General features: G+C 43.4%; 1 protein-coding gene across 5 annotated transcripts in view; it reads left to right on the forward strand.

The window, feature by feature from the left end:
* OSBPL3 (oxysterol binding protein like 3) overlaps window positions 1-13094 on the forward strand; it is a 175551-nt gene that overhangs the window by 79438 nt on the left and 83019 nt on the right. For 4 of the 5 annotated variants that reach the window (XM_032401909.1, XM_032401908.1, XM_032401910.1 and 1 more), the window contains exon 2: window positions 8991-9229. In XM_032401909.1, the coding sequence (XP_032257800.1) occupies window positions 9134-9229 (96 nt within the window). In that variant the 5' untranslated portion in view covers window positions 8991-9133. Of the gene's footprint in view, window positions 1-8990; window positions 9230-13094 lie in introns of those variants that run through there. The other variant, XM_032401912.1, reaches the window with a different exon arrangement.

Genomic DNA, 13094 nt, shown 5'->3' on the forward strand with positions numbered 1-13094 from the left:
TCCTGGCACCCCAGACAAAGAGGGACACATTCTCATATATAAATTCCTGGGTCCAAAACTGAGAACACGCCAGTCATTTAGGAGTGGCACTCCGATCCTGAGACCTGGCTATTTTCCTATCAAGGTCCTTTAAAGAAACCCTTGTGCACATTGTTATGGCCATTTTGAGGAGCAATTTGGAATACCCAGCAAAACTAGAACTAGTTCTACCTTAAGCTACAGTCGTTCTGTGTGTTTTAGAAAACCACACCGCAGCCTCACAAGGAGCAGACCTCGCAGCTCTGTTTTTAAGAGCGAAGAATCAGAGATGACCTAAAGGAAGAATAAGTTAAACAAGGCATAGTCATACCACGGAACTGTGTGACACGAATGAACTAGAGTGTATGTGTAATGATTGCGAGTGAAAATCAGCCAGCTGCAGAAAGAAATGTATGGTATGGTCCTATTTATTGGGCACAAGTTTTTAAAAGCCAGAAGAGTAGATACAGAATATTGTATAAATAAGGATGGAGACCTATTAATGCTGGGTGGTAGGAATGTGGATATTTGCAAATATCCTTTTGATTTTTCTGATTCCAAGAGAAAAGCAGCCTCTGTGATGTTGTGTGCGAGAGTGACCTCAGCACCATACACTGGCTAGCTCACCGAGAGGTGACTGCCCTGTCACCTTTCGTAGCTTTTGTATGCATTAACTCACCTAATCACTTCAACAACCCCTTTGGGGAGATCCTTTCATTATTTCCATTTGTCACACGGAACACTGAGGATCTAGAGAGGCTAAAAATTTGCTGAAAGCCACTTAGTAAGGCTGGCTTTGGACCCAGGCAGTTTGAATCCAGAGCTCATGGCTTTAATTACTACACCACTCTGTAAAACCTCCCAATATCACCGGGTGGGTTGGTTGTTTATTTTTGTGTATATGATCTCTCTCATTGTAGGTGAAGGGCATGGCCTAGAGGGCAGTGCAGGCAAAGTCGTTCTTCAGAGGTGAGAACAGTCCAGTTTGACCGACTTCTCCATCTGATGGTCTGGCTTGAGCTACGTTGCACGCATTATGTTACCTTTCTAGATCATTACTGATGCCCCTCTACCCTGGATCCGCATCAGAATCACCTGTGGAGGTTTTAGGAATTTCAAAGCCTGGCCCCACCACGAATTCCACCATACTAGATCATGGGTAGGGCCTGGTCATCAGCATTTTTAAAAGCTCCCCACATAAATCTAATGTGTAGTCAGAGTTGAGATCCACTGCTCTCCAGAGTCTGGACAGTACAACATTCAGGATTATGATATTTGGCAAGAGCCTGCAGGGTAGATATTTTGTGTTGAGGATCAAGGACAGATCCGTATATGGTGACTCTTGTGATCAGGCTGCAGTTAATGTCTCAAGAAATTCAGGAAAAGGGAATGCATGGACCTCCACAGACCCCACCACATCCACTTGGGCCTTTGCAAGATAGGATCTGTCTGTCCCACTAATGTCTTCTAGTTTTCTGGAGGGTGGAGAAAATTTGCCATGGTGATTAAGCATGGGAGTGGGGACTGGAAGCACATGGATCTGGTATTTGCCATCCCTGGCTTAAAGGAATCGTTAGGCAACAGGACAGAATCTTCCTCAGAGGAGAGCTCAGGGTCTATTCTAGTCCTGGACAAATATGTACCAGAAGCCTCAAGATTCCATGGGGAGAAGAATATTAACCTAGGGCAGTGGTTCTTGTGTATCAAAATCACCTAGAGAACTTACTAAAAACAGGTTGTTGGGTCCCACCCTCAGCTCCTGCTCTGCAGGTCTTTGGTAAGATCTGGGAACTTGCATTTCTAGCAAGCATTTCTCACAAGGTGATGTTGATGCTGCTGGTCTGAGGGCCACTTTTTGAAAAGCACAGGCCTAGGATAATAAAAGAGAGTTTTGGCTTCCTGTCTACTCTGCTACATCACAGATACACAAATAGCAGGACTGGCTCCGGGTAAGATAAGAGGGGTTAAGAATGACTGGCCCAGGGACACCTGGGTGGCTCAGTCGGTTAAGCGTCTGCCTTTGGCTCAGGTCATGATCCCAGGGTACTGGGATCGAGTCCCGCATCAGACTCCTTGCTCAGTGGGGAGCCTGCTTCTCCCTCTACCTGCTGCTTCCCCTGTTTGTGCTCTCTCTTTCTCTCTCTGTCTCCCTCTCTCTGACAAATAAATAAAATCTTAAAAAAAAAAAAAAAAAGAATGACTGGCTCCATCATGCACAAAATCCCGTGGGGAATGTGTCACATGTACAGGATTATCAGGCCCATTCCCAGATATTCTGATTCAATCCATCTAAAGTGCAGCTTCCAAAATCTGCATTTTAAACAAGAATCCGGGAGACTTTGAAGAAGGTGGATCTGGACACTTTGAGAAATTGGCCATGACTGTACAGTTAGGGGGATTACTGTGCGTGGGTTGGCAAATGTGAACCCAGAAATGCCAATGAAGGGATAAGTTAGCATCAAGCTATGGAGAGGATTTCTGTGCCCTTGTGCTCTTCTTAGTAAATCTTCCGGTATAATTTGTTAGATGAGGACAGAATTCACAGGCCTAGGCAATCTGAATGCATCCACAAAGGAAAAGCCGGCCAAGGCCACTGAATGGCAATTGGTCCCCAGAAATGTATCGACAGACTGGAATCAGGGGTGAAAACTGATGTGAGGAAATACAATAATAAAAAAAAAAACAGGCAAGTCATGAATTTCAGCTAAAGGAAGGAAAGGAGTCCTGTTGCGAGAGAAAAGCCCAGCTTCTCCACAGTTCCTACCGCATCAGAGTCCTGGAGAATGGCAAGGACAGCAAGTGCTAGAGAGAGGTGTGGGTGTCCCCAAAGCTCAGACACATCAGCCGGGGTTACAGTTGTGGTGTGTACGTGGCCAGGGAGGCCAGAGCTCCCCTCCCTCCTGCTCTAACCAGACCACACCTGGAGCTTTCTCGAGATCTGGGCACCCTTTTCGGGGAAGCACAGACAAATTGAAGTGTAATCAGAGCTGGATGGCTATGATCATAAGGATCACATAAGACACGGGTGATGAAAAAGTGACTGTTTGGTCTGGAGAAGAAGAGATTTGCTGGGTGGGATGGGGGAGTGGTGGTGGTTCCAGGACAGGGGTTGAGGAAAAAGAAATTGTCATGTCAGAGGGCAGGTCTGGGAGCAGTGTCTCCTAGTGAGACAGATTTCAACTCTAAATGAAAACCCGTCTAGAACAGACTTCTGTGGAGACAGTTTGGCTGTGAGCCTTGGTACTCATCCCTCCAGGAACAGTCAGCAGTGTCTCTGGATCAAGCCAGCCGTCCAGGAAGTTAAGGCAGATGGGCTGGCATGACACACAGAGGTCCAGGATCAGCTATCTGAGGGCGTCGTGGTTAGAACTTGCTTCCAGAAACCTCTGATCAATTTATGGATCTTAGAGGCAAATGACCAAAGCCCTACTGTTGATCATGTAATATCTTGGAAATCAGGGTGTTTCAGCAGGCATCATTGCTAAAAAGATGCACATCTGGGATTTGAATAATTTTCTTTTACCAAAGACGACTGGAAGACCAGAAATGGATATTCCATTATGAATTTTTGTGTGTGTATGTGTGTTGATTGGGGACATAATTCTTCTATATATTTTACTGGGAAAATTTAAATTAACTGGAACTATATGCCATCTGGCCTTAATGCAAGTTGTTTTCAAGGATGGAAGGAAAACCTGTTTCTCAGCCGAACATGACCAAGTGTGTGAGTGCAGGCCGCCAGGCCTAATAGAATATAAATAGCTATGTTATATGCCACTGTTTCGAACCCACTAGTTAATATTAAGTTGCTTTCTTGGACAACCAATGGTGACGAATAATGTGGCTTTTATCTTTTTGCATTTATGTCTTATTCAAAGTAAGCATGCTGCTTTGATGGTTTAAAAATCTGTTCACGCTTGTGCTACAGATTTGGGGAAATGTTAATATGTTTTAAAATTCTGTAGAGTCCGTATTTGGTTTTGGTTGCAAGAGGAGTATAGGATCTTATCTGGTGCTGTACGTGCCACTTCCAGGAAGCCAGGAGAGGAAGAAATGGAACTAACATCTGTTGAGTGTCTATTCTATGCACACCACACATCTTGTCCTCATTTTTCATTTAATCCTCATGATGCCCCATTTCCTACATAAAAACCCTAAAGACCAGAGACGTCACTCCATCTGTCAAGGTGCACAGAGTTTGTAATGAGGGAGCACCAAAATCAAACAGGTCTGGCTCCTTCCGAGTCACATACATCTTGGTCTGTGCATCTCCTTTACATCTTTTCCCAAACTCTGTATTCTTTTTTTAAGTGAAAATGGCCAAAATAAGTCTTAAGATCAGTCTTTGTGGCCAAAATGCTCGGCAGTGCCTTGATCATTTGTTCTTCCCCATTCTTGGTAGAAATCAGAGTTCTCTTTTCCCTAATGGAAGCCCCATGCACGCATGTCTCATGCGTTGGACTTTTAGTTAGAACACCATCTTCACCTGGGCCATCAGCTTCCAAGGTGAGTAGCAATGGTGAGAAAGGACCTAGCTCATTTCAGAAGCACAAGAAGGGCATTTTTTATTATTTATTCCTTTATTTTTAAAGATTTTATTTATTTGACAGAGAGAGTCACAGTGAGAGAGGGAACACAAGCAGGGGGAGCGGGAGAGGGAGAAGCAGGCTTCCCGCGGAGCAGGGAGCCCGATGCAGGACTCGATCCCAGAACCCTGGGATCATGACCTGAGCCGAAGGCAGACGCTTAACGACTGAGCCACCCAGGCGCCCCAAGAAGGGCATTTTTTAATTGACCTAACTACATTAAGCTTCTCATACCTGTTGGATTTGGCTACCAGGTGGTTCGTTGAAATGAAAGCGGGTCCCGCACTGACTTCTGTCATGCATCAAACACTTGTCTTAGGTAGAAGGCACAAGAGCAGTCATTCAGCCTGTTCCCGTGAGTTTGGGAAGTCCCAGCCGTCTGTCTATAGGGCACGACAGGTACCGCCAGACAGGTTTACTTGGGGCAGGTACCCCAGCATTCAGCAGGATTGACCCCCCTACCTGTCAGATCAATGGCCAAGGGATGGAAGAACCTTCTGAGGAGGCGGCAAATGTTCTATTTCTTGATCTGGGTGGTGATTATTTCAGTATTTGCAAATGTAAAATTTCATAGAGCTGTCTGGGTGCTTAAGACTTGTTCACTTTACTATATGGAAGTTATGCCTCAATAAAAAAGATAAGGGGGGAAATGAATTATTGGCCTTAAGTTGTTCACAGCGTCTGAGCAGGGAAACTGTTATGTTTTATACAAGCCCCCTGAGTTAGAGGTTTTCCATGGAAGGGTCACTGGGAGAGGAGAAAGCACCACAGCTCTTTCAGAGGTACCCTCATCATCATCATCCATATACCCCTGAATCAGCGGCCCTGGCCCCTGGCCAGTATCTGTCATCCCTAAGGGCTTTGTCTTCCCCATTTTACTAGGTCAGCACTGTGAAGTCAGCTAGTTGGAGTAGGAGACACCAGTCTTCTGTATGACTCCTCCTTGTTAAGGTCCTCTGTCTTGGGACTCCTGTCAGGGTCTTCCTTCTGAGGACCCGCAGGCCAGCCCTTAGGGCCCCCTAGGTTGACACAATAAGTACCTCATTCCACACGACCACCTCATTCCTGGGCCACCTTAGTCTCAGGCCTCTCTTGCCTTCGTGCTCTATTCTACCCTGTTTTAAGTATTTCCTTTTCCCAGAATTTGATCTCTTTTGCCCTTTAAGCAGTAAGTGGACTGAATTTTAACTGATGATTTTAACTGAATTTCTGATGAGGCTAGGCTGGAAGGTTCTGGGGGATGGAACAAGATCTGTTTCCCTAGGTGATAATCCCAGACTCACTCGGGGATGGATGTGGGAGGGGCTGGAGTCGCACCCTTTCTTTCCCTGGAGGAGAAAAAGAGGCACTGTGGTACTTCCGGAGGCCTTACCTCAAAGTACCAACTTAAATTATGGGGTTTTGGCCTGCGCCCAGCCCTGGCTCTGGTAGCTCACTCCTCCAAGGTGAACTTTGGCAGAGCTAAGTGATAAAGATGACCCTTTATACCAGTTGCCTCTGGGACAGGGTTATTGTGTTTCTAATTTGGCAGTTTCAGAATTGCTGTGACTCTGTGTTGCCCGAGTATTCCTTTCTGCCCCTTCTGCACACGTTACAGACCGCCCGTGGTCCTGCACTCTCCCTGTCAGAGCCTCCGCTTCTAAAGACATGACAAAAACACTGGCGCGCACACACACAGAAACCCTTTGTTGGTGTTCCCGATCCACTGTGGAATCGGTTGTCATGGCAACAGCTGCCCCCGCACACAGTTCATCCTTTGGGGTTCCCGTCATGTTTTCTTTTCCCTCTCTTTCTTCAAGGGCAACAGCCAACGTGCTATTAAACCGACTATTAATATATCCGTACAGCCTTTCTTGGCAGTTTTGAACTCGACTACATTGACTTCTAACTTCGGGTCCAATTAGTCACGCCCCATAAGGGAAGCTAACTTTGCGAAGAGGCTGGTGTTGGTTTGGTTTTAGTCTTAGTTATTGTTGGATCCAATATGTATGCATACAGAGATTTGGGGGGTTTCTATGAAAGCAGCACGTGAATTGAGTTCTCCAGCTACATGTACCTTAATTTTATTTTCTGACATGATATTTCTCGTTGTCCTGGTTTTAGCTGATGGCTTTAGCATACTCATTTTTTTTGTTTTTATTTAAATTCCAGTTAGCATACTGTGTAATATTAGTTTCAGGTGTACAATGTAGTGATTCAACACTTCCAATACAGCACCTGGTGCTCATTAGCATACTCGTTTTTAAAGAACTAAGTGTTAATGAAAGGCATAGGAGATTGAGTACTTATAATTAACCAAAGGTTTAAAATAATATCTAACTACCTGGGTCCTGGACAATTATATAACATGCTTCTTTTTAAAATTAAGACTATGTGAGCACTAAGAACCAAATAGAATGAATATATATATATTTTTATTGTTGTTAACATGTTTGAGAAAGTTACAGAGTTTATTTGAACTTAGTGTGTCAAATAAAAGGCTGGCCTTGGGAAGCCAAAACCAAACATGTTAGTCACCCTTAACTCAGGGCTGTGGATGAAGGCAGTGGTTGAAGGAATGGGGCAGGGCCTCTGCAAAGCTGGCTTACGAGGTGCTCCCTCCTAGTCTTTCTAGGCAGCTCCTCAGTTCTGCTGGGTCCCAGAGTCAGGCAGTAACTGTTATCACCAGGCCTGGCTATTAAAGCGTGCTCATTTCCAACACCAAGGTTAAAGGCCTGGCATCTGGCCTGAAATCAGTCTCTTGCCAGCTGCGTGATTGGGCAAGTTACCTAACTTCTCAGAGACTCCATTGTTTCCTCTGTAAAAGAGAGATAATCTCCTCCCATCAGACTGTCGATTAAATGAGATCATACACTATGTATGGGAAACTCTTACTATAGGACCTGGCGGTAGGTAGCGTGGACTCAAAGATGATTATTGTTTCAATTACTAGGATACTCTAGATGATGTGGGAACTTCTGTTTTCCTTCATAATTTTGTCACACTTTGTAATAGTGTTTTTAGAAGATGTCTCCAAAACCTTTGGTAGAACAAATCTTCCACCCCATCCCTCTAAAAAAGTTTTTTTAAATTACACTATAATACATATAAAATAAAATCAATTTTCACACATACAATTTAGTGACATTTAGTCACAGTGTTGTACAACTATCACCAGTATCTAGTTCTAGAACATTAATCACCCTAAAAGGAAACCTCATAGCCATACCCTATTTCCCAATTCCCCCAGCCCTTGGCAATCACTGCTTGGCCTTGTGCCTCTATGGATTTGCCCACTGTGGTTATTTCATATAAATAGTAACATACATATGTGGTCTTTTCTGTATGGCTGCTTTCACTTAGCATAATGTTTTCAAGGTTTATCCTTGTTGTATCATGTATCACTATTTCATTACTTTTAATTCCTGAACAATATTCCATTGCATGGATATGCAGTCTTAGTCCATTTGGGCTGCTCTAACAAAGTGCCACAGACTGGGTGGCTTAGAGGTGACAGGAATTTATTCCTCACAGTTCTGGAGCCCGGGAGCCCAAAATGAGGATGCCAGCACGGGCAGAGGGCCCTCTTCAGCTTGTAGACTTATTGTATCCTCACGGGGCAGAAGAGGCTAGGGAGCTCTGGGTCATCTTCTTTATAATTAATTCCATTCATAAGGGCTGTGCCCTCAGGACCTAAGTACCTGTCAGAGGCTGCACCTCCTATTGCTATCACATTGGGTTTAGGATTTTTAACACATGAATTTTAGGGGGACACAAACATTCAGATGGTGTATGCTATCTGTTCATCAGTTGATGGATGCTGGGTTGTTCCTACCTTTGGCTACTGCCAGTAGCTTTACTATGAACCTTCTTGTACAAGTTTTTGTTTGAACACCTGTTTTCAGTTCTTTGGGGTATGTACCTAGGAGTGGAATTGCTGGATCAGATGATAATTCTGCTTAGCTTTTTAAAAAACTACCAAACTCTTTCTAACTATGCTGTACCATTTAATATTCCTACCAGCAATGCCTGAGGGTTCCAGTTTCTTCCAATACTTGTTATTTTCCATTTTTTAAAAAAATTATACTTATCATTTAGCAGGTATGAAGTGGTATCTCATTGTGGTTCGGGATGGTTTTTTATAGTACTGATTTTGTATGTGTCTGGACTCAAATTTTCTTACTACTGTTCTTAATTCTGGCAAAACTACATGAAAAACCACCTATACATAATTTCCAAGAAAAGATGGGTGTAAAGCATCTTTTCCTTCACAGCTCCTGATATAACTATGCATCATGGCTCTGTAATCTGTACTGTAGACAAACCACTTGCAGACAGTCAGGGGCTAATTACAGATGGTGTCTGAGGCCTCTGACCTTCTCTGTAATCCTTTTCTTTTGCTTTTAGAGATTTCCTCTGGGTCATCCAAAATGCCTTTAAACGTATTGGATAAGAACTGAGCCACCTGCCCGTGTGCGACTTCCGTACTCTCAGCTCCACTGTCTTCTGATGGCATTTTGACTGCATCGAGACCAAGTGACCCACTGCTCATGATGAGTGACGAGAAGAACCTTGGGGTGTCCCAAAAACTGGTCTCACCTTCAAGGAGCATAAGTAGCTGCTCCTCCAAGCAAGGAAGTCGACAGGTAAACTTTAACCAATGCAAATTTTAAGATGCAAATTTATACTAGGAAATTGGCAGATTAAGATGTGTGCATTTACTTGGGACCTCCTGCTTCTCAGTGGAAGAGCGATGGCTTTCAGCCATATCTTAATTGTATGAGAAGAGTAAACTTTAGGTGCTTTTCATAATGCAGCTTGAGTGCTTACCCGATGGGAAGGAACTGTATTTGGCTCTTTGCATTATTTTATCTGATCCTTGCCACTGTCTTCCAACACAGATAGGAATATCCCTATTTTCTCCATGAGGAAGCTGAGTCAGACCAACTGAGTTCTTTGCCCAAGGATACACTGCTAGTAAGTGGCAGAACAAGAAGTCAAAACTCAGTCCAACTCCAGAGCCCACACTTTCCTTTGTACCCTACTAACCAAAACAAAGGAACAGTCACTGTTCCAATAAGTTTAGTATCCTCCTGCCCTCTTCTTCCTTCCCCTTCCCAAGCCTTTTATGACCGCTTCCCCCACAGATTGCCATGTGGGTGACTTTGAGTCTCCCCTGCTTGCTTTCTCCACTGGATAAGGGAGTCAAAGCCACAGAGAAGCGGGCAAAAGGAATTCAGTAGGAAGAAGAGAGAAGTGAAGCAAAGACCTGGATAATTAACTCCTATCTAAGCACCAGCCGTAATGATATGTTGTTTTTTGTTTCTCTTTCTGATACATCTCCGTTGGCAGAATTTGCTGGCTTTAGGTCAGTGGTGGTAAATGCATGTTAATCATTCTAATTCTCTCACCTTCAGTGACATAGAGAGTGGGCTGTCAGGAAGCTGTGGGTTCCCGACCACAGTGGTCTCTGAGCCTTTTCAGCATCTGCCGGCTTTGCTGGCATTGCCTTTCCCCCACCAGAAGCGCTCGCCCAAGAATTGGCCCCGAGTCCTTGGTTCCATATTTGGAAGCAACAGTCCGGCAACCTCCCACCTCAGGCACGCCTGCATATTTCTGACGCATTGTCATGCGTCTCTCCATGTGAACATCGCCTGGGACAGGGAGCTTGTTCCTTCACAAGGCCGCTTCGTGTCATTAGAATCTACGATTCTAGACAGATCAGATTTTGCCCCAGCCTGGACATTTGGGGCGCCCTCCAAGATCTCCTGTGAGGGGTTAGGAAGAAAAAAATTTTTAGCACTGTAATCACTTCTGTCTGGGATTTTTAAAAATGACTAAAACTAGTCCTTGGCTAATGCATCATGGTCCCTTTGGAGTCCTGGCTTCAGAAGGGTGACTATACACTCACCCTCCTTGTCAGCTTTCCACGGGGGTGTTTCTCTCCCTAAGCCGAGATTCTGGTTGGGATTAGAGCCTGAATGTGTGAGCTTTCCCTCACCCTTTGTACCTAGTAGCATCTCTTGCTATGTACTTCTTGGATAAAGAGAAGGAACATGATTCATTTAAACTGCCAGTGCTTATAACACCATAGGAATTGGAGCAGTGCTGTGGCATTCTACAACTGAATACTACAGAAACTCTTTTGGTATGTTATTTGAATTGATTAATTTGGTTTTCACAGAGCTTCTTTTGAGCTTGTCATGAAGAGTGAAAGGAATGTGTGTGATGCCTCCATTTTTTTCTCACTTAGAATGGTTGGCCATTCAGCTATTCATTCATCAAATGGTCATCTTTTATATTTAGGATCTCCCAGTTTAAGGGACATGTAATGTAGCTTTGTAAACATAAACACTTCTGTGGCAGAGCAGGTGGAGAATTTAATAACTTTATTCCAATCCTAGACTGAATCTAGTTATAAAGGCCATGTTTAATTTCAGGGACCATTTTCTTACTCTGCCCACTTTCCCATCCTTCTGTCAAAGAGAGGTGTTCTGTTGCAGGAGTGGCTTAGGTTTTCCATCCATATGGTCCACCTTGGCAAGCTGTGTCCGTTCTGCCATCACAAGCTGTCTCAGGATTGTCTTTCATTCTCTAAAGGTGCTGGGGAGGTACAGGAACCTTGGAAGTTCAACCTTCATGGCTCCGAGGGAACAGAGCCGTACCCCGTGGTCTTGTAGATGCTAAAGATAGTGACGCTGTGTTTCCAGTCACTTCGCTGGAAAGTACAAGTTCAACACTTAAAACTTCAAGATTTATGGAATAATAAATTTAATGTGAGGAATGTTGAACTCTAACTGATAAAGATAATCTGTTCAACAACCTACTCGTTTTTAAAGCTCCAGTTTAAAGTCACTATTAGGCTGTTTTCTTCATTTCATGGTGGGGGTGGGGGGTGGATAGGCCTGATGTTGACTGTATTGGACCCTCTTTAATGCTGGTTTTTCTTCTGTGCTTTGGAATTTTGCTTTAGAGTATCATCTTGAGTTTGTTTCCCCATGTTCTTTCCTTGCACTCACCCTGCCCCATTTAGGGATTTGCTATTACCTGCTTCTTACCTCCGAGGACCCCAACCCAGAGTCAGGGGTTATATTTGCTCTTGGGGGCTTCTGTTCCATGTCAGTGATAGAACATCCAAGATCCACCACCAGGTCAGCACACATGGCCCAAGTCTGGTTGTGAGGCTGTGTCTGCCTTCTGCCACCTCCCTGGATAAGGCAAGTTTTAAAGCCCCCTTTCATTGTGTGGAGCTCCCCCTCAGCATTTGCTTATTTCCAGCAGTGAGGCTAGCTCAGGTCTCATCCTTTTCCTGTGGACATTTTTAGCCCCAATAGCCCACAGAAGTAGGACTCCTGGACACTTCTGTCTATAGTTTCTTTTGCATTTCTATTTTGTGTTTGATCCATGGAGATATTTAATTTTTTTTTTTTTTTTAAATCACACAGACACACACGCAAAAGCCCCTACATCTTTGTAACTTTGTGTATTTTTGCTGTTTTGGAGCTGGGGCGGTTATAAGAGAGGGGCACTGAGTGCACAAACTTTTAATATAGTTTTGGCTGAAAGACCCGGTCATCTTAAGTCATTTTACTTAAATTCTCCTCCAGCATCACTAAGTGACATTGAGAGTCTGTGTACTCCAGCCACACTAGCTTTTTTTCAGTTCTTTGCAATGAACTTGCCCTTGTCCTTGTTTCTTGAACTGAATTTGAACTTGTCCTTCCTATCCCAGAGCCTCCCCTCATGAAATCACAAGGAGCTATGCATTTATGTAGAGGTATTCCCTATCTATAGTCTTGTTAGAAGAGCTTGCTTCCTTGAAGGACAGAATGATCAAGAATTGTGATCTGTATCTTTGTTTTTACTTCTGACCTAAGACAGAGTTTACAATTTAGGACCACGAATACCCAAGAAGGGTTCTGTCATCTTTTAGCTTAAATACTAGGGCTTTTGAAATTTAAATATAGCATGCCTCATTTTGTCAGTATGGAAACAACCTGCAAATATAATCTTATCAAGGTAATTTTGAGAGGAATGTATGCATTAGTGATTAGAACTTGAACTCTCCAGCCTTGGTTCCACCCATTCATTGGTTCTCTGACCTTAAACTCTTAACCTTAAGCCTCTGTTTTCTCATCAGTAAAATTGAAATAATAATAGTTCTTTTCACATAGGATTATTGTGAGGATGAAAACTGAAGCATCTAATCCAGGGTCAGACTCATAGTAGGTCCTGAGTTAATATTAACATTCATTTTTGTTATTATAGTTAACATTAATTTGAACTTCATTCTTATTTATGGAAAATATAAATGCTCATAGAGAATAGTTCTGCTTTTTGCCCCTAGAAAATTCTACAGGCATTATACATGTATTTACTCCTGTATCTACCCAGTACTCGTTAGTATTGTACAAAGGCCCACAAAGTATACAATGCATATATGAATATATACTTTTTTTTTTTTTTTAAGATTTTATTTATTTATTTGACAGAGAGATAGAGAGCACAAGT

This window comes from Phoca vitulina, unplaced genomic scaffold, assembly GCF_004348235.1.
Source record: "Phoca vitulina isolate PV1807 unplaced genomic scaffold, GSC_HSeal_1.0 scaffold4, whole genome shotgun sequence".
NCBI lineage: Eukaryota > Metazoa > Chordata > Mammalia > Carnivora > Phocidae > Phoca > Phoca vitulina.